This window comes from Ranitomeya imitator, chromosome 2 (assembly GCF_032444005.1).
Source record: "Ranitomeya imitator isolate aRanImi1 chromosome 2, aRanImi1.pri, whole genome shotgun sequence".
NCBI lineage: Eukaryota > Metazoa > Chordata > Amphibia > Anura > Dendrobatidae > Ranitomeya > Ranitomeya imitator.
The window spans coordinates 63,938,217-63,960,268 of record NC_091283.1 but is presented as its reverse complement, the minus strand read 5'-3'; the positions used below and the strand labels follow the sequence as shown (position 1 = coordinate 63,960,268).

Genomic DNA, 22,052 nt, shown 5'->3' with positions numbered 1-22,052 from the left:
TTCGTCCACATTGCTTCGATCTTCCGACTCTCGTTTAGTAGTTGTTGAAAACTACACTGCATTAGGCCTACAAATTGGGTATGGGGTGTAGAGACTGTATGTTCCACTCCAAGGTGTTCCCCAGGTTTCCTCTCCATTGCTTCGGTCTTCCGACTCTCGTTTAGTAGTTGTTGAAAACAACACTGCATTCGGCCTACAAGTTGGGTCTGGGGTGTAGAGACGGTGTCTTCCACTCCAAGGTGTTCCCCAGGTTTCCTCTCCATTGCTTCGATCTTCTGGCTCTCGTTTAGTAGTTGTTGAAAACAACACTGCATTAGGCCTACTAGTTGGGTTGGGGCCTTCTATCTGTGTCTGCCGCTCCTTGCTGTTCTCCAGTGAACAAAGCTGTGCCGCCGGTTTACTACTGTTGCCAATTTTGAACTGCATTTAGAATACTTACTGATTTGGGCCTACTCTCTTTGTCAGCCTCTCATTCCAGTTGTCCTCCACTGAACAAAACAATGCCCTCTGGTTAGTCCTGTTACCAATTTTGAACTGCATTTAGCCCACTTTATTCTTTGGGCCTATATCTGTGTTTCCTCCTCATCCTGCCCATTGCCCAGCCAGTGATAGATGAGTCTGCTGGTACATTGACCCATAACGCAACATTCCCTGTGCACGCTACACAACAACATTGTGACCCTGCTGAAAGTCAGGTTGCTCTTCCCGCATACCATACCACCTTACACGGGGACAAAGAGGAAGGTGCAGATGAAGGTGCAGGTTCCTTCATCAGGTGGGGGGAGGAATACTAGTTGGCGACATCACTGGCACAGGGCCTCTCATAGTACGCAAAAGTGTTGCTGCCGGTGGGAGGCGCCCCCGCCGTGCAAACACACCGCTGTACTTTGAGGGGCCCTGTGCCAGTGTCAATGCCAACGAGTGGGCCCCCCCTGCTTGCTCAGGATCACAGCACTTGCAAAGTTGAAATACTTAACTCTCCCTGCTCCACTGCCGTGACGTGGTCCAGATTTACTGGGCACACTAATTACTTGAACCAGCCCTACGCCCCACAACTTTAGCCAAATGACCCCCAATTTCAAATGCCTTCCAATTATTATAAGCTAAATTACGATTGACAAGCTTCGGTAGCAAGAATGGATGTTTTTGCCAATACAATGGGCTCTGTACATGTTTTCCTGGCCTCTACTCACTGCCGACTATGCTCCCCCATTGACTTGCATTGGGTTTCGTGTTTCGGTCGATCCCCGACTTTTCGCGATAATCGGCCGATTCCACTCGACTCGACTTTTGAGATAGTCGGGTTTCGCGAAACACGGCTCGACTCTAAAAAGGTCAAGGTCGCTCAACTCTATTCGACACTATTCCTTTTAATACTTTCATGCCAATGTTGGCCATATTGTCGTTTCCTCCTGGGAGATCTGGGGTTAGAAGGTCACTACGTGTTGTGAATCACAGATCTTCAATTTAGCCTGTGTGTTTGTGTTTCATATTGAATGGATTTGGTTTCCTTTGGTGATGAAGAGGTTACAGACCTTTTCGATGCTGGTCAGAAACTTGCAGCTCCATTTTCAACTGCTTCTGATCTGGTCATTGCCTCTTCCTATAAAACCTGACCAGACCTTCTCTGTCTTGCAATGAAAGCTTTGCTTCTTAGCTCCTTGATGGCGCTGTGCTGAATTAGAGATCGTTGTTGCTACTGGAGATTGTTGCATATTGTTTTTGGGTGTATGCTTTCCTCGTTGTCCTATTCTCATTTGGTTGGTACATTCCTATATAGCTCTCTACCTTTTAGGTGAGTGTTTGTTTTTTTGTCGCTTTCTGTTATCCCTGTTTTTGTCTTTGTGTCTTGTTTTACCTTACATTTCTATTCCATGCCTCATGGTGTGAAGGAGGAAACAGATCAGGGTTTAACAGGAGCATTGCTAGATCAGAGACTCGGTTCTCTCTACCTTCAAGAGTACCCACGGTACAGGGATAGTTAGGGCTCCGAAGACCATCATAGCGTGACACATGCTTCTATTTTTGAGGATTGCTTTTCTGGATGAAACCCAGAACCATTTTTTTTTTTTAATCTTTATTTTTTGTTGCTTGTGGTAACTTACTGTAAAACATATCATCAAGCTGGCAGAGGCCATGTATACCATATTTTTGCCACATCTTGCTTGATAAACCTCCATTTATAATGACCAAAAACCTGACCGGGGCCCAGAAGTGGAGGGGGCCCTGCAGGCAGCTAATAATGAGGGTAATCTGGCCTGTTTCTCCGACCCCGAGAATCCGGGGGGCCCCTGGCCAGATTGCCCTCCTGTGTGGGCTGGCAGGGAGCGATCCCTGCAGTTCTGCCGCTTACAGGAGAAAATGGCAAGGGAGCGGAGCTGCGGGTATCCGTCCTTCCTGTCTGACACAGCAGCGCAGCTGGATAATGTCAGCATTCAGCGCACAGCTGTGTCAGAGAGAGAGCACACAGCGACAACAATGCTGCGGCAGCAGGGAAGGGGCGGAGGTGTGCGTGTGTGTGTGCGTGTGTAGGTGGTGAAGAGGACAATGACGGGATGGTGGGGGAGAAGGCAATGATGGAGGTGAAGGAGAGGACAATGATAGGGGTGGTGGGGAGAAGGCAATGATGGAGGTGGGGGAAAAGACAATGATGGGATGCAAGGGGGAGGAGGACAATGAGGGATGTGGGGGATTGGGGTGGGAGGAAGGGAGACTTATAATGGACTTATGAACAGGGTGAGGTGAGGAGTAAGTTAGATATGGATGTAAAATGAATTGGGTACTGGAGGAGGGTGCTAAGCCCCTGATAGCATCCTCCCCATCTCAGAATTCATTGTGATGCTATTGGGGACTTAAAATTAATTGGGGAGAGAGAGGGGAGGCGATAAGGTGCATAGGACCCTTTATAATGAGTTGAAAGGTGACTGTTAGGGACTTTTCATTATGATGCTGTCAAATACTTATAATGAATGGAGGGGACAAAGGACAGGGACTAAGGCTATGTGCACATGTTTAGGATTTGCAGGAGAAAATTCTGCTGCATATCCTAATGTGTTGGCAGGATGAAAGTTGCGTAAAATACATTTCTTTCCACATTTTTGCCATGTATTTTTTCCTATTAGTATGGGTGAAATGCGCTGCAAGAATTGACATTATGCAGATTTTAATCTGCTGCAAATCTGAAAGGAAAAAATAAGAAACGTGTGTGAGACTTCAGGGATCTCATTCACTTTTCCTGTACTGTAAAACCTTGCATATATTCCGTGTGCAAATAGCCGAACAGTTAATTGGGAAGAGTCATAGACTGAATAGTTTATGCTATTGGGAGTCAGAGATCACAATTAATGGGGGGCACAGCGCTGCTCATCACTGTATTTAATGGTGGGGTACATATCTGTATTCGGGGGAGACACATGTATGTATACAACGTATGTGACCTTGTTATTTTCAGGGCTGCGAAGATCATCGTGACAAGACGAGTCCTGACTGGGAGCTGTCGACATGAAGGTCTCACCAGATGGAGAACAAACAGGAGAAAGATCTAATCAGACGAGAAGCCAGTGGTAAGTTCCTGGATGTAGATATTATTCTGTATCTGCACTGTGATTTGGAGTGATAATGTTTTTTTTCTAAAATCAGTTATTCTACATTCTCACATTTGTGTGAAATGTCCGTGTGCTTCCAGGTTTTTTTATCAGATGGCACATGGACTCGTAGAGTTTTATAGGTCCATTCACACATCCGTGAAAATCACGATCTGAGAATAAGATCCGTGAGGGTCAGAAAATGTTCTGCTCTGATCCAATTTTTGAGGATCAGGATAGGACATGCTCAATGCATATGTAAAAGTGGGAAGCAGCCCGACACTGCACACGGATACAGGAATGTAGCCCTAATATATACAGCACAGTCCCTTAGTATATAGTGTACTCACTTATTATGTATAGCACTGTCCTTTAGTATATAGTGTACTCACTTATTATGTATAGCACAGTCCCTTTAGTATATAGTGTACTCACTTATTATGTATAGCACAGTCCCTTAGTGTACAGTGTACTCACACAGTCCTTTAGTATACAGTGTGCTCACTTATTATGTACAGTATAACAGTCCTTTGTTACATAGTTTACTCTCTTATTGTGTATAGCACCATCCCTTATTACATACCATCCTCTAGTTATACAGTTAGGGCCAGAAATATTTGGACAGTGACACAATTTTCGCGAGTTGGGCTCTGCATGCCACCACATTGGATTTGAAATGAAACCTCTACAACAGAATTCAAGTGCAGATTGTAACGTTTAATTTGAAGGGTTGAACAAAAATATCTGATAGAAAATGTAGGTATTGTACACATTTCTTTACAAACACTCCACATTTTAGGAGGTCAAAAGTAATTGGACAAATAAACATAACGCGGCACGGTGGCGCAGTGGTTAGCACAGCAGCCTTGCAGCGCTGGAGTCCTGGGTTCGAACCCCACCAAGGACAACATCTGCAAAGAGTTTGTATGTTCTCTCCGTGTTTGCGTGGGTTTCCTCCGGGCACTCCGGTTTCCTCCCACATTCTAAAGACATGCTGATAGGGAATTTAGATTGTGAGCATGGGGCACGGGGACAGTGATGATAATGTGTGCAAAAAAATGTAAAGCGCTGCGGAATATGTTAGCGCTATATAAAAATAAAGATTATTATTATTATAACACAAACAAAATATTTTTATTTTCAATATTTTGTTGCAAATCCTTTGGAGGCAATCACTGCCTTAAGTCTGGAACCCATGGACATCACCAAACGCTGGGTTTCCTCCTTCTTAATGCTTTGCCAGGCCTTTACAGCCGCAGCCTTCAGGTCTTGCTTGTTTGTGGGTCTTGCCGTCTTAAGTCTGGATTTGAGCAAGTGAAATGCATGCTCAATTGGGTTTAGATCTGGAGATTGACTTGGCCATTGCAGAATGTTCCACTTTTTGGCACTCATGAACTCCTGGGTAGCTTTGGATGTATGCTTGGGGTCATTGTCCATCTGTACTATGAAGCGCCGTCCAATCAACTTTGCAGCATTTGGCTGAATCTGGGCTGAAAGTATATCCCAGTACACTTCAGAATTCATCCGGCTACTCTTGTCTGCTCTTATGTCATCAATAAACACAAGTGACCCAGTGCCATTGAAAGCCATGCATGCCCATGCCATCACGTTGCCTCCACCATGTTTTACAGAGGATGTGGTGTGCCTTGGATCATGTGCCGTTCCCTTTCTTCTCCAAACTTTTTTCTTCCCATCATTCTAGTACAGGTTGATCTTTGTCTCCTCTGTCCATAGAATACTTTTCCAGAACTGAGCTGGCTTCTTGAGGTGTTTTTCTGCAAATTTAACTCTGGCCTGTCTATTTTTGGTATTGATGAATGGTTTACATCTAGATGTGAACCCTTTGTATTTACTGTCATGGAGTCTTCTCTTTACTGTTGACTTAGAGACAGATACACCTACTTCACTGAGAGTGTTCTGGACTTCAGTTGATGTTGTGAACGGGTTCTTCTTCACCAAATTAAGTATGCGGCGATCATCCACCACTGTTGTCATCCGTGGATGCCCAGGCCTTTTTGAGTTCCCAAGCTCACCAGTCAATTCCTTTTTTCTAAGAATGTACCCAACTGTTGATTTTGCTACTCCAAGCATGTCTGCTATCTCTCTGATGGATTTTTTTTTTTTTTTTTCAGCCTCAGGATGTTCTGCTTCACCTCATCTCCTTTGACCGCATGTTGTCTGCTCACAGCAACAGCTTCCAAATGCAAAACCACACACCTGGAATCCACCCCTGACCTTTTAACTACTTCATTGATTACAGGTTAACGAGGGAGACGCCTTCAGAGTTAATTGCAGCCCTTAGAGTCCATTGTCCAATTACTTTTGGTCCCTTGAAAAAGAGGACGCTATGCATTACAGAGCTATGATTCCTAAACCCTTTCTCCGATTTGGATGTGGAAACTATCATATTGCAGCTGGGAGTGTGCACTTTCAGCCCATATTATATATATAATTGTATTTCTGAACATGTTTTTGTAAACAGCTAAAATAACAAAACTTGTGTCACTGTCCAAATATTTCTGGCCCTAACTGTATATAGCACTGTCCCTTATTATATAGTTTCTTCTTCTGTAATGTACAACACTATCTCCTACATAGTGTATTCTTGTTATTTTTGTTATTCACTGCGCCCTCTTATATTACATAGTCCCCTCTCTTGTTAGATATAAAATGACTGCTGATGGAGCAGACGGTGACCACACAACCAGTCCATCAGCTCCTGCATCAGAAGCTTTTCCATGCTCCATCAGTCATCCCTGCATTATACATCTAACAAGACGGGAAAGTATGTAGCAAAGAACATGACTCTATATAATCCAATATGTAAGGGACAGAGCTGTGCATAATAAGAGAGGGCACTGTGTAATAAGGGACTGCAATCTAATATATAAAGCTGAATGTGTGTGTGTGTATGTATGTATGTATGTATGTCCGGGATTGGCATTTGCACCGTCGCAGCTACAGCCACAAAATTTTGCACAGTCACATGTCTGGACCCCGAGAGCGTCATAGGCTATGTTGTGAGGCAAAATTTTAACCCCGCGCTTTCCAATTCACCAAACTATTTTGCCCCTATCTACATAATGGGGAAAAAGTGAAAGGAAAAGTGTTGGAGGCGTCGCAGCTACAGCCACAAAATTTTGCACAGTCACACGTCCGGACCCTGAGAGCGTCATAGGCTATGTTGTGAGGTGAAATTTTAACCCCATGCTTTCCAATTCACCAAACAATTTTGCCCCTATCTACATAATGGGGAAAAAATGAAAGGAAAAGTGTTGGAGGCAAATTGACAGCTGCCAGATGTGAACAAGGGGGACGTAAAGAGTGAGAGCGATGGCGCCAAAGAGTATATACCGTACAGTTGCTAAGGTGGGGCCCCGACATGGGATACTCACCACACACGGGGATATGAACACACACAAAATGCGCCACACACTACCACGTGCTTGAACACATTTCACCCTCAGCACACATTTCACCACACATTCTCCAACCTCGCCACATAAAAGTCGAAACACAAAAGTCGCCGCTCAAAACTCGCCACGCGCAGAACTCGCCACATGCAAAAACTAGGCTCTTGCAAAAGTCGCCACAAGTGCAAAAGTCACCTCATGGAAAACTCGCCACACGCAAAACTTGCACACGTGGAAAAATTGCCACATGCACAAAAGTTGCAACACATGCAAAATTTGGCTCACAAAAAACTTGCACATACTCAAAAGGCACCACACAAAACTCGCCACGCGCAAAACTCGCCATGCGCAAAACTTGCTGCACACAAGTTGCTACACTAACCTGTCACATGCAACTTGACACAAAAAGTTGCTACACGCATGTTGCCACACAAAACTCATCTCACAAAAGTCGCTACATGCATGTCGCCACACGCAACTCAACACACACAACTTGACAAACGAAACTCGCCCTAAAACACACACAAGTCTGGTCTTATCCTTCAAAAATAAAAATCTGATTAATAAGCAGACAAACTACAACAAATGTACCATATAGGAAATACGGCAGCTGTCAGTCACATGACCTGTCTATTATGTGTATGTGTGAGCTAATATATACTGCCAGGGGGAGGGCTTCCTGTTGGCTGGGGATTTATCAGGCTGCCAATTTAGCTTACAAATACTGAGGTAAAAATACTGAGCAAATAACGTGTGAACGAGGTCTAATACAGGAGGAGATGACACACAGGTATATACTATACACAGGGGAGATGACACACAGATATATACTATATACAGGGGAGATGACACACAGGTATATACTATATACAGGAGGAGATGACATACAGGTATATACTATATGTAGAAGGAGATGACATTCAGGTATATACTATATATAGGGGAGATGACACACAGCAGGTATATAATATATACAGGGGAGATGACATACAGGTATATACTATATACAGGAGATGACATACAGATGTATACTATATATGTATACTATATATAAGGGAGATGACAAACATGTATATACTGAGGTGATGAGGTGAAAATGAGAGGTGTGAGGTGAAAATGAAAAGGTGTGAGTGCAAAATGAGAGGAGTGAGGAAAAATAATGGAGTGATCAGAAAATGACAGATGTGAGGTTGAAATGACAAGTGTTAGGGGGGAATGAGAGGAGTGAGGGAGAAAATGAGAGATGTGAGGGAGAAAATGAGAGATGTGAGGGGGAAAATGAAAGATGTGATTGGGAAAATGAGAGGCGTGATGGGAAAATAAGAGAAGTGAGGTGCTATAACTGACCACAGATATTTACTATGCCCAGGCAACGCCGGGCTCTTCAGCTAGTATATAATGAAGGAGACAATGTAAGATATATACGTGTGTGTGGCTATGCTTGTATATTCTAATAATATATAGCTTTTTCGCCATAAAATGAGGGGGCCCAGACACATTTCTTGCACACAAGGGCCCCAAGCTGTCAGTGTCTGCCCCTGATACAGGGTTAAGGTTAGTCCCAAATTACAGACAAGATTTTGGCCCAGCTGTTGGTCTAATAACTAGAAGACACAAAATAAGTTCAAAACCTATTTTCTAAAGCACTCGCAACTGAACTGGGGTATATCCTTGTTTTTGTATGTCACAGACATTATTATTATAGCAGATTACATACCTTTCTTATGAAGAATACTCCATTTTGGTTGTATCCAAAGTTATGTTGTTAAAGGGTTGGACAATGGAAGCTACTAAACTTGAGCAAAAAGATTTGCAGGTCCCTGGTCAAGCAACCACGTCGTAGTCCTTGGATCCCATACCAAAGCTCTTTGAACCTCCACCTACCTGCCTATAACCCTGACCTTTCTTCTAAATAGTACAATTGGCACAATTTTATTGTCCAATAGATGGTTTTGTTTCTTCTGGAGGACAGCTAATTTCAATACTTTTTTTTTTTTTTTTTTGACAGAGCCACCTAGGCCTCGAAGATTCAGTACACCACTAAAAGAAACATTGTTCTCCTAGTAGAAGGACAACCCTACCCACATGGGTCTCCATAATTATTCAAATAAATAGGATTTGAACTGTAGTAGCTTAAGCTGTAGTGTTCCACTCCGTACATGGATTTCATCTCGTCACTGTCTAGTTTGGGCTAGGAGACCTGAAACCAGTCCGGACATTGTGGTCCAGTTTCGAACTGAATGAATGTATGACATGTGAAATCGGGCTTGAATAGAGATTCTACTCCGTGGGAAGCTTCACATGGGACAAATGCATGTTAAAGCCCCCATATAACTGGAAGCTGAAGATTGGGTCATGTGTGGAAAGTAGAGTTGTTGTTTTTCTGCACATCTGAAACGTTATGATATTTCCAGGAGCAGATGTAGTTATGAGACCTTACTATAAATTTGCATGGACAGAACTTTGTTCCACTTCCACGCAGTATCTAGGCCCGTCATGTGTCCTCTTCTGTTATTTTCTGCAGACGGATATGTGTGCACTGATATTTATACTTTTGGGACCTGATTCCAGTTACAGCTGAGCATAAACATGTTTTATAATTGTTGGACTCCAGAGCGGAGCACGCTATAATCCCAGTCTATAGAACAGATTTGAAGTTGTTTAATGTCACTAAGCTTTGCCAGAACTTGTGCTCCTCTATCCTGAAATGCCTTTTTGGTTTTAAACTGAAACCTCTACTTAGATCACACATAACCACACAAGACTTGCTTTCGATTCCCCTATTATTATATTGCTATGGTTGACCATCATTTATTTTTATCGTTCATCTGGCCTCCTCGGCTTGGTTATGTACACGTGTATTGTCGTTTGCTCGGCACACTGTCATCTAGTGAACCATCTGTAAGTATAATCCAAGTTCTGGAAGGCCCAAAACAGGCTTTAAGTATATCAGCCAGGGCCCTTCCTATGAGGCTATAATCCTGTAGATTAAAACTGCATCTGCAGGTTAGTAGCATTTGCATTATGTGACGTGACAGTTTCTCTATAAAGTAATGTACAGTATATTTTTGTCATGCCGAGGAACAAATGTCTACGCAGAAAAGCATGGCATGGTAAATACAGTCATCACCTTCTATGTCAATCCGTTGGCATTGAAATAGTAGTTTTTTTAGTACGTTTTTTTTCAGCGATTTGCAAACATTTGCATCGTGGGTTTTTTTTTTTTTTTTTTTTAATCATTTGCATCACAAGTGTGTTTTTTAATAATTTTGGGCTTCTCATAATAATGAAGTTGATTTGATGAAGGACTGATGGCCCACAGTCTTTAATATTGCATGGTTATAATGGAATTGACTAAATTATGTTTAACATCTTCCTCTTAGGCAAAGTTCATACTGGGCGATTTTGCTGATTTTTTTTTTTTTAATTTATTTTTTAGGTGTTTTTTATGCTAATTTTCAGCTGGTTATCACAGTATCAGCAAAGCGTCACTGGGCAATATACTACGTGGCTGGGCAATATACTACGTGGCTGGGCAATATACTACATGGTTGGGCAATATACTACGTGGCTGGGCAATATACTACGTGGCTGGGCAATATACTACGTGGCTGGGCAATATACTACGTGGCTGGGCAATATACTACGTGGCTGGGCAATATACTACGTGGCTGGGCAATATACTACATGGCTGGGAAATATACTACGTGGCTGGGCAATATACTACGTGGCTGGGCAAGATACTACGTGGACATGCATATTCTAGAATACCCGATGTGTTAGAATCGGGCCACCATCTAGTATTTCAGAAATCTCATGTACATACATTGTTTTTTTTTTTTGTCATCAGCATTTTGTACTTTGCGTTTTTTTTTTTTTTTTTAATATACAAAGAGCATGTCACTTCTTTCAGCATTTTTTAGTGTTTGTCACCCATTGAATTGAATGGAAAAAACAAAAGCAAAACCTGCATTATGCCGCAGCTTCTTTCCTACCAAGCACTCAGGTTTTGCTGCAGAATAAAAAGGGCCAGTGGGAACCTAGCCTTAGACATTTACACCATATTCATAGAATACGGTGCTATTTAAAAGGTCACGCCTTGATATGGTGCTATTTAAAAGGTCACACCTTGAAATCACAACCAAAGTACTCGCTCGTATTTTCTGTTTTGAGTGCTATCCGTTAAAGTTAAAAAAAAAAAAACGTATTACACTTGGACCCATGTTACCAACCATATTTAATGGGGCAGTATAGATTAACTTTTTTTCTCTTCGGCCAAATATGTGTGAAAAAAAAATTTGCAGCATGCATCAATACGGTATATTACAATTCGTTAAAAGGAACCTGTTGCTTGAAAAAACAATCTTTCACCTGCAGACATGGGATTAATCTTCAGGTTAATAGCTTTCTGAACCTGCCTGACATCCCTATTTAAAGCCCTGCTGGCAGGAAGAAATTGACTTTATTCCACCGACCGCATTCAGATTTCAGTTACGGGGGCGGTGCAACAGGTTCAGTCACCGCTCTGAGTATAGAGAGTGGCGGCTGTATCCACATCATGGCACTGACTGACAGCTTGCTTAGTGTTCAGGCCGGCTGTCAGTCAGTGACGGGGGCGCAGTTACACCCACTGCTTTCTATACACAGAGCGATAATTGAACCCATGCCGTTGCCGCTACTGACCCCGTGACTGAAATTCGAATGTTGCCGGGTAAAATAAAGTTAATTTCCTCCCGGCATAGTTATTAAGGTTGAAGGAAGACTATATGTCCATCTAGTTCAACCCATAGCCTAACCTAACATGCCCTAACATGTTGATCCAGAGGAAGGCAAAAAAAACCCATGTGCAAAGAGTAAGCTCCACATTGGGGAAAAAAATTCCTTCCCGACTCCACATACGGCAATCAGACTAGTTCCCTGGATCAACGCCCTATCAAGGAATCTAGTGTATATACCCTGTAACATTATACTTTTCCAGAAAGGTATCCAGTCCCCTCTTAAATTTAAGTAACGAATCACTCATTACAACATCACATGGCAGAGAGTTCCATAGTCTCACTGCTCTTACAGTAAAGAATCCATGTCTGTTATTATGCTTAAACCTTTTTTCCTCCAACCGCAGAGGATGCCCCCTTGTCCCTGTTTCAGGTCTATGATTAAAAAGATCATCAGAAAGGTCTTTGTACTGTCCCCTCATATATTTATACATTAAAATGAGATCACCCCTTAGTCTTCGTTTTTCCAAACTAAATAGCCCCAAGTGTAATAACCTATCTTGGTATTGCAGACCCCCCAGTCCTCTAATAACCTTGGTCGCTCTTCTCTGCACCCGCTCCAGTTCAGCTATGTCTTTCTTATACACCGGAGACCAGAACTGTGCACAGTATTCTAAGTGTGGTCGAACAAGTGACTTGTATAGAGGTAAAATTATATTCTCCTCATGAGCATCTATGCCTCTTTTAATGCATCCCATTAGTTTATTTGCCTTTGTAGCAGCTGCCTGACACTGGCCACTGAATTTAAGTTTGTCATCCACCCATACACCCAGGTCTTTTTCATTGACGGTTTTGCCCAGAGTTTTAGAATTAAGCACATAATTATACATCTTATTACTTCTACCCAAGTGCATGACCTTACATTTATCCCCATTAAAGCTCATTTGCCATTTATCAGCCCAAGCTTCTAGTTTACATAAATCATCCTGTAGTATAAAATTGTCCTCCTCTGTATTGATTACCCTGCAGAGTTTAGTGTCATCTGCAAATATTGAAATTCTACTCTGAATGCCCCCTACAAGGTCATTAATAAATATGTTAAAAAGAAGAGGGCCCAATACTGACCCCTGTGGTACCCCACTGCTAACCGCTACCCAGTCCGAGTGTGCTCCATTAATAACCACCCTTTGTTTCCTATCCCTGAGCCAGCTCTCAACCCACTTGCACATATTTTCCCCTATCCCCATTATTCTCATTTTATGTATCAACCTTTTGTGTGGCACCGTATCAAAAGCTTTTGAAAAGTCCATATACACTACATCCACTGGGTTCCCTTGGTCCAATCCGGAACTTACCTCTTCATAGAAACTGATCAAATTAGTCTGACATGAACGGTCCCTAGTAAACCCGTGCTGATACTGGGTCATGAGGTTATTCCTCTTCAGATACTCCAGTATAGCGTCCCTTAGAATGCCCTCCAGGATTTTACCCACAGTAGAGGTTAAGCTTACTGGCCTATAGTTTCCGAGTTCAGTTTTTGTTCCCTTTTTGAATATTGGCACCACATTTGCTATACGCCAGTCCTGTGGCACAAACCCTGTTATTATGGAGTCTTTAAAGATTAAAAATAATGGTCTATCAATGACTGTACTTAATTCCTGCAGTACTCGAGGGTGTATCCCATCCGGGCCCGGAGATTTGTCAATTTTAGTGATTTTTAGACGCCGCCGCACTTCCTGCTGGGTTAAGCAGGTGACATTTAATTGGGAATTTTTATCACTAGACATTTTGTCTGCCATGGGATTTTCTTGTGTAAATACTGATGAAAAAAAGTCATTTAGCATATTGGCTTTTTCCTCATCCTCATCCACCATCTCACCCAGACTATTTTTAAGGGGGCCAACACTATCATTTTTTAGTTTCTTACTATTTATGTAGTTAAAGAATATTTTAGGATTATTTTTACTCTCTCTGGCAATGAGTCTCTCTGTCTCAATCTTTGCTGCCTTGATTTGCTTTTTACAGAATTTATTTAATTTTCTGTATTTATTTAATGCCTCCTCGCTACCTACTTCCTTTAATTCTCTAAATGCTTTCTTTTTGTCCCTTATTGCGCCCCTTACAGCTCTATTTAGCCATATTGGTTTCCTCCTATTTCTAATATGTTTATTCCCATACGGTATATACTGTGCACAGGTCCTATCCAGGATGCTAATAAACGTCTCCCATTTTCTCTGTGTATTTTTGTGTCTCAGGATATCGTCCCAGTTAATTGCACCAAGATCCTCTCTCATCCGTTTGAAATTTGCCCTCCTGAAGTTTAGTGTCCTTGTAACCCCTCTACTACACATCTTTTTAAAGGATACATGAAAACTTATTATTTTGTGATCGCTATTTCCCAAGTGACCCCCAACCCTTATATTTGATATGCGGTCTGGCCTGTTGGTTAATATTAGGTCTAGCAGTGCCCCCCTTCTTGTTGGGTCCTGAACCAGTTGTGAAAGGTAATTGTCTCTCATAATTGTCAAAAACCGATTACCTTTGCTGGAACTGCAGGTTTCTGTTCCCCAATCTATTTCAGGGTAGTTGAAGTCCCCCATAATAATGACTTCTCCTTGAGTCGCAGCTTCATCTATTTGCTTTACTAGGATATTCTCCATTGCTTCCATTATTTTTGGAGATTTATAACAAACCCCTATCAGTAATTTATTATTTTTCCCCCTCCCCTTATCTCCACCCACAGGGATTCTACATTTTCATTAAATTCACCTATATTATCGCGCAGGATGGGTTTTAAGGATGATTTTACATATAGACACACCCCTCCCCCTCGCTTATCTGTACGGTCATTTCTGAACAGGCTATAGCCCTGCAAGTTAACAGCCCAGTCATGGCTCTCATCCAGCCACGTTTCAGATATCCCCACCATGTCATAATTATGCTCCAACAACATTAGTTCTAATTCGTCCATTTTGTTGGCGAGGCTTCTGGCATTAGTATACATGCACTTTATGTTCCTCTCTGTACTTCTATTTCTTAAATTATTAACTGTTCTGACCCCACCCCCCATGCCACCGCCACCCCCAACTTCCTTATTTGTGCCCAGGACTCTGTCTGCACTATCTTCCCCTCCTATAAAATGAATACCCTCCCCCCCAATTCCTAGTTTAAACACTCCTCCAACCTTCTAGCCATTCTCTCCCCCAGCACAGCTGCACCCTCCCCATTGAGGTGCAGCCCGTCCCTAGCGTAGAGCCTGTAGCCAACTGAGAAGTCGGCCCAGTTCTGCAGGAACCCAAACCCCTCTTTCCTACACCAATTCTTGAGCCACTTATTAACCTCCCTAATCTCCCGTTGCCTCTCTGGCGTGGCACGTGGTACCGGCAGTATTTCGGAAAATACCACGTTGGAGGTCCTTGCTTTCAGCTTGCAGCCTAATTCCCTGAAATCATCTTTAAGGACCTTCCACCTACCTCTAACTTTGTCATTTGTGCCAATGTGCACCATGACCGCTGGGTCCTCACCAGCCCCTCCCAATAATCTGTCCACCCGATCAGCGATGTGTCGGACTCGAGCGCCAGGTAGGCAGCACACCGTTCGACGATCCCTGTCTTTGTGACAGATTGCCCTATCTGTTCCCCTAATAATTGAGTCGCCCACTACCAGCACCTGTCTGGCCTGCCCTGCTCTCCTATTTCCCTCCTTACTGGAGCAGTCACTCCCCCGGCTTTCAGAGGACATGCCTGGCTGCAGCAGTGCTACCCCTGTACTGGCACCCCCCTCATCTGCCAACTTAGCAAACTTATTGGGGTGTTCCAGATCAGGACTAGCCTCCCTGGCACTCTTCCCTCTACCCCGCTTCCTAACTGTCACCCAGCTTGCTACTTCATTGTCCTGCAGCTCCATCCCACCATCCCCCCCCTCATCTGTCCCATTGAGCGTCTGCTCCGTGAGCAGAAGACTCCTCTCCATGTTGTCTATGGAAGTGGGGCTTTAAGTGCCAGCAGTGGGCAAGTTCAGAGCTCTATTAATCTGCAGGTTAACAGCATTTTTAACGTGACAGGTTCCCTTTTCACGTAAAAAAACTGTAAATGATTAATAGCTGTGGAGTAAAAAAACACATTGCACTTGGATGATAAGTCGAAAAAAAATCACTCCACTTTTCTTAACGCAACGCCGCACGAAAAATGTACATGGAACACTTTATTAAAGTTTTTTGGCGCTTTTTTAGAAGTTGAGGAAGCTTGCTATAGACATGAGCGTTACAGTTTTGTGGTATTTTTGAAAACTTCATTAGAAAGTGGCCAACCTTTTTCAGTTGCTAGAACTTGGCTTAAAGCGGTTTTCCCATCTCCAAGATCCTATCCCAATATGTAGTAGGTGTAGTAATAATAATATTTTTATTATTATTTATGATAATAATTATAACCAATACGTCCAACTAGAAATGTAGTATAGTTATTCTGTTTTGCGGTGAGTCTTTCCTCATGTGCAGGCATTGCAGGACCTTCGGTATCCATAGTTACGGACACTGATATAGTGACAATTAACTAATTGGCTAGTGATCACAACCATGGATGCCTAAGGTCCTGTCGTTCCTGCACATGAGAAAAGAGACGTAGTGAATCAGAATCAGAAAAACTATACTACATTTTGAATTGGAGGTATTTGCTAACATTATAAACTTGGGGGTTCAAGGTGCTCAATACACATCTAGATAACGTCTCAAAGGGGTTTAGTTTCCAAAATGATGTCACTTGTGGAGGGTTTCCACTGTTTAGGCACATCAGGGGCTCTTCAAACGCGACATGGTATCCGCTAATTATTCCATCAAATTTTGCATTCAAAATATCAAACGGCACTCCTTCTCTTCCAAGCCCTGCCATGTGCCCAAACAGTAGTATTCCCCCACATATGGGGTATCTGCGTGCTCAGGAGAAATTGCACAATAAAACGTATGGTCCATTTTCTCCTGTTACCATTGCAAAAGTTAAAAAAAATTAGGTCTAAAGGAAAATTTTTATGAATGAAAAGTAAATGCTTATTTTTTCCTTCCAGATTCCAAAAAACCTGTGAAGCACCTGAAGGGTTAATTAACTTCTTGAATTTGGTTTTGAATACCATGAGGGGTGCAGTTTTTAGAATGGTGTAATTTTTGTGTATTTTCTGTCATATAGGCCCCTCAATGTCACTTCAACTGTGAGGTGATCCCCAAAATTGTAAATTTTGTTGTAAAAATGAGAAATCGCTGGTCAACTTTTAACCCTTATATCTTCCTAGCAAAACAAATTGTTTCCAAAATTGTGCTGATGTAAAGTAGACATGTGGGAAATGTTATTTATTAACTACTAGCTGAAGAGTTCGGCGTTGCCCGGGCATAGTAACTAGCTGTGCTTATTTATAACAAATTATAATGATTATCCTCCATCCCATAGTCCTGTGCCCATATACCCTTCACACACCCTCCATCCCATAGTCCCGTGCCCATATACCCATCATACATATCCTCCATCCCACATATCCTCCATCCCATAGTCCCTTGACTATATACCCATCATACATATCCTCCATCCCATAGTCCTGTGACCATATACCCATCACACATATCCTCCATCCCATAGTCCCGTGACCATATACCCATCATACATATCCTCCATCCCATGGTTCTGTGCCCATATACCCATTATGACATCATCTTCACCATGGCAACAATTCTGACATCATCACCATGGCAACCATTATAACATAACCGTCACCATGGCAACCTTTATGACTTCATCTTCGCAATGGCATCCTTTATGACTTCATCTTCGCCATGGCATCCTTTATGACATCATCATTGCCATGGCAACCTTTATGACCTCATCATCCACCCACACACACACACACACACACACACACAGACACACATGCACTCCTTTTTATATGTATAGATTTTGTGTGATATGACTCTCTGATTTAAAGGTATAAAAATTAAAAGTTTGAAAATTGCAAAATTTTCTAAATTTTCACCAAATTTCCGTGTTTTTCACAAACATACCGATATTTCTCCCAGAACATTATTGAAATTACACGTTTTCTTATACACATGTTTATTTCCTTTGTGTATTGGAACAACACAAAAAAACACAGAAAAATGGTCTGGACAAAATTATTCAAAAATTGTGGGTAAGCAACTTTGTTTCAAGCATGTGATGCTCTTTCAAACTCACCTGTGTCAAGTAACAAGTTGGGGCAATATGAAACTCACACCTGAAACCAGATAAAAGGGAGAAAAGTTTACTCAATCTTTGCAATGTGTGTTTGTGTGTGCCACACTAAGCATGGAGAACCGAAAGAGGAGAAGAGAACTGTCTGAGGACTTGAGAACAATATTAACAATCACAAGTCCATCTCCAGAGATCTTGATGTTTCTTTGTCCACGGTGCGCAACATAATCAAGAATTTTACAACCAATGGCATTGTAACTAATCTCCTTGGATATGGACAGTGAAGAAAATTTGATGAAAGGTGGCAACACAGGATAATCTGGATGGTGGATAAGCAGCCCTAATCAAGTGCCATAGAAATTCAAGCTGTCCTGCAGGCTCATGGTGCATCAGTGTCAGCACAAACTATCCGTTGATATTTGAATTAAATAAATGAAAATCCTTCTGGGAAAGTGTTTTGGACAGATGAGACTAAGATAGAGCTTTATGATGAAGCACATCATTCTACTGTTTACCGAAAGCGGAATGAGGTCTACAAAGAAACGAACACAGTACCTAGAGTCAAAGATGTTTTTGGGTTGTTTTGCTGCCTCTGGCAATGGGTGCCTTGACTCGGGGCAAGGAATCTTGAAATTTGAAGATTGCCAAAGGATTTTGGGTTGCAATGTACTGCCAGTGTCAGAAAGCTCAGCTTGTGCACAAGGTCATGGATTGACCAGTATAATAATGACCCATAATAAAAAGCCTCACCAAAACCTTGTCAAATGACAAATGCATTAACAGGATGCAGCAGGCCCCCACTGTGGGGGCCTGCTGCATCCTGCTAGTGCATTTATCATTTGACAAGGTTTTGGTGAGGCTATTTTTATGTGTTTTTTTTTGTTTCTTTGTTAGCTAGCATAATAATAAACCCCCCAAAATACTTCAAGAATTACCCAGAAATGGATTGAAACCAAAGTGCTGAAGAGTTCTTGAGTGGCCAGCAGTGAGTCTGCATCTAAATCCCATTAAACACCTGTGGAGAGATCTTAGAAATCTTATCTGCAACCAAATATTAAGTTGAGGGTGCCAACAGTTTTGTCCAGGCCATTTTGAGGGGTTTGTGTGAAATTGTCCAGTTTGCCTTTTTTTTTTTTTTTTTTTTTTTTAGCTGTTCCAATACACACACAAAGAAAGTAAACATGTGTAATTGCAATAATTTTCTGTGAGAAATACTTCATTTCCAGGAACAATCTCAAGGGTGCCAACACTGTCAAGCATGGGTGTATGTATATAATGTGTGTAAGAAAAAAATCTAAAATAGATATACAATTTTGTAATTATTATTTTTTTCTTTTAGATTTCCAGCATGTTATGGAGAAGATTCATTTGAACGTTGCCTGTGTCTTCACCTCGTAGTCATGCCATGCCAAGATTGCTTCTAAAATATTCTATGGGTACAGTTAGAATCCGTAGAGGATTCAGCAGAACATTCTGGAGCTTGGGATGGGAAACTACAGCAATACGACCTGCTCCATCGATGACTCTTTCAAATACAACCTTTACGGAGTGGTTTATAGTGTTGTATTTGTCCTGGGATTGATCACAAACTGTGCTTCACTCTGCGTCTTCTGCTTTCGAATGAAGATGCACAATGAGACTGCCATTTACATGACCAACCTTGCCGTGTCTGACCTACTGTTTGTATTCACTCTTCCTTTTAAAATATTTTATAATTTCAACCGCCATTGGCCCTTTGGTGACACTTTGTGCAAAATATCAGGCACGGCATTCTTGACAAACATCTATGGTAGCATGCTTTTCCTTACTTGTATCAGTGTAGATCGATTTCTGGCAATTGTTTACCCATTCCGTTCCCGAACCATCAGAACAAGAAGAAATTCTGCCATCGTTTGTGCCGGGGTTTGGATTTTAGTCCTCAGCGGAGGCATTTCTGCATCCCTATTCTCTACCACCAATGTATCCAACACGACCACCACTTGTTTTGAAGGCTTCTCGAAAAGCATCTGGAAAACCTATTTGTCGAAAATCACCATGTTCATTGAAGTGGTTGGATTTCTTATTCCCTTGCTCCTCAATCTTACTTGCTCCTCTTTGGTTTTAAGGACTCTGAGGAAACCAGCAACCTTGTGTCAGATAGGAACCAACAAAGAAAAAGTCCTGAAGATGATCATCGTCCACATTGCCATCTTTGTTGTGTGTTTTGTGCCGTACAATTCCATCCTTTTTCTTTACGCCTTGGTACGCTCACAGGCAATAGCCAACTGCTCTATTGAGAGATTTGCACGGACCATGTACCCAATTACCTTGTGTATCGCGACAATGAATTGTTGTTTTGACCCTTTTGTATATTACTTTACTTCCAAATCTTTTCAAAAGTCCTTTAACATCAACCCTTTAATCAAGATGGATAATCTCTTCAAGATCGACTCTGCAACAAAAATTGCTCTGCCAGTAACTCAAGATGAACTAACTGAGCAAATGAACATTAACAACGGAGGGGATTTGATGATGGAGTCTAATTTTAAGGATTCAAGTTCCATATAATATTACAAAACGGGACAAAATGTCTCTAATGGATGGGAATATAATTTATGAAGGAAGCTTTGAGCTACGTGGTCAGTATTCTAGTTGGAATAAATTTGTACAAAATAGAATTTTTAATTTAAATAGATATATATGGTCTGGTATTCTGTGAAAAAGAAAAAAAATCACAAAGTTTTAATGTTTTTGTGTAAATATGCTTTATGAAGTATTGTAGATGGATGTGTCCTATTGTCAGTATTTCGGTATTTACACCATTTGAATGTGAAAGAGCGAGAAAAATAACTAAAAAAATTATTACACACATTATGGTGGCTGCTCCTATTTTTTTTCTGCTTTTCTGTAAATGTCAGTAAGGCCATGTTCACACGTTCAATATTTAGTCAGCATTTTACATCCAGAATTGTAAACCAAAATCGGGAATGGAAAAAAAATAAGAGGAAAAGTATAATAGAAACACGTCACCACTAGTGTTGAGCATTCCGATACCGCAAGTATCGGGTATCGGTCGATATTTGCGTTGTCGGAATTCCGATACCGATTTCCGATATTTTTGCGATATCGGGAATCGGTATCGGATCCATATTAATGTGTAAAATAAATAATTAAAATAAAAAATATTGATATACTCACCTCTCCGGAGGCCCCTGGACATCACCGCTGGTAACCGGCAGCCTTCTTTGTTTAAAATGAGCGCGTTTAGGGACTTCCATGACGTCATGGCTTCTGATTGGTCGCGTGCCGCTCATGTGACCGCCACGCGACCAATCAGAAGCCGCGACGTCATTCTCAGGTCCTAAATTCCTAGAATGAGGAGTTTAGGACCTGAGAATGACGTCACGGCTTCTGATTGGTCGCGTGGCGTTCACATGAGCGGCACGCGACCAATCAGAAGCCGCGACGTCATTCTCAGGTCCTAAACGCGCTCATTTTAAACAAAGAAGCCTGCCGGTTACCAGCGGTGATGTCCAGGGGCCTCCGGAGAGGTAATTATATCAATATTTTTTATTTTAATTCTTTATTTTACACATTAATATGGATCCCAGGGCCTGAAGGAGAGTTTCCTCTCCTTCAGACCCTGGGAACCATCCAGGATACCTTCCGATACTTGGTGTCCCATTGACTTGTATTGGTATCGGTATCGGCGATATCCGATACTTTTCGGGTATCGGCCGATACTATCCGATACCGATACTTTCAAGTATCGGACGTTATCGCTCAACACTAGTCACCACTTCTGCATTTTTCACCCACTTCTGGTTTTGGCTTACAAATACTGTTTTAAAATACTGACCAAATACTGAACGTGTGAACATAGCCCAATACTAAATCTGAACTAATAAGTGTATGGGATGATTTACTCTTTATATCCAGCCAAATACTAAGGACCTGGTTATGCAGTTACAGTTCACTTATTATTTCAATATGAAATTTAATTTCACCTTTGAAAAAGATTCATGAAATTTATACATGGAGTTTTTTCTACTGACTGCTTTAGGCTAGTTTCACATGTCATGCTGAGTATTCCAATCAAAGCACAGACCCACCTTAGTTTTAATCATCACAAATGACTTGGAAAATTTAAGT

The 22,052-nt window shown here is 41.8% G+C and overlaps 1 protein-coding gene across 3 annotated transcripts in view; it reads left to right on the top strand.

The window, feature by feature from the left end:
* The window catches only part of LPAR4 (lysophosphatidic acid receptor 4), a 99,972-nt gene extending 79,200 nt beyond the window's left edge, over positions 1 to 20,772 (top strand). For 2 of the 3 annotated variants that reach the window (XM_069746888.1, XM_069746887.1), the window contains exon 2: positions 19,261 to 20,772. In XM_069746888.1, coding sequence (XP_069602989.1) covers positions 19,407 to 20,468 — 1,062 coding nt within the window. In that variant the 5' untranslated portion in view covers positions 19,261 to 19,406 and the 3' untranslated portion in view covers positions 20,469 to 20,772. Of the gene's footprint in view, positions 1 to 3,451; positions 3,564 to 19,260 lie in introns of all 3 variants that reach the window. The other variant, XR_011317982.1, reaches the window with a different exon arrangement.
* The last annotated feature ends 1,280 nt before the right edge of the window (positions 20,773 to 22,052 follow it).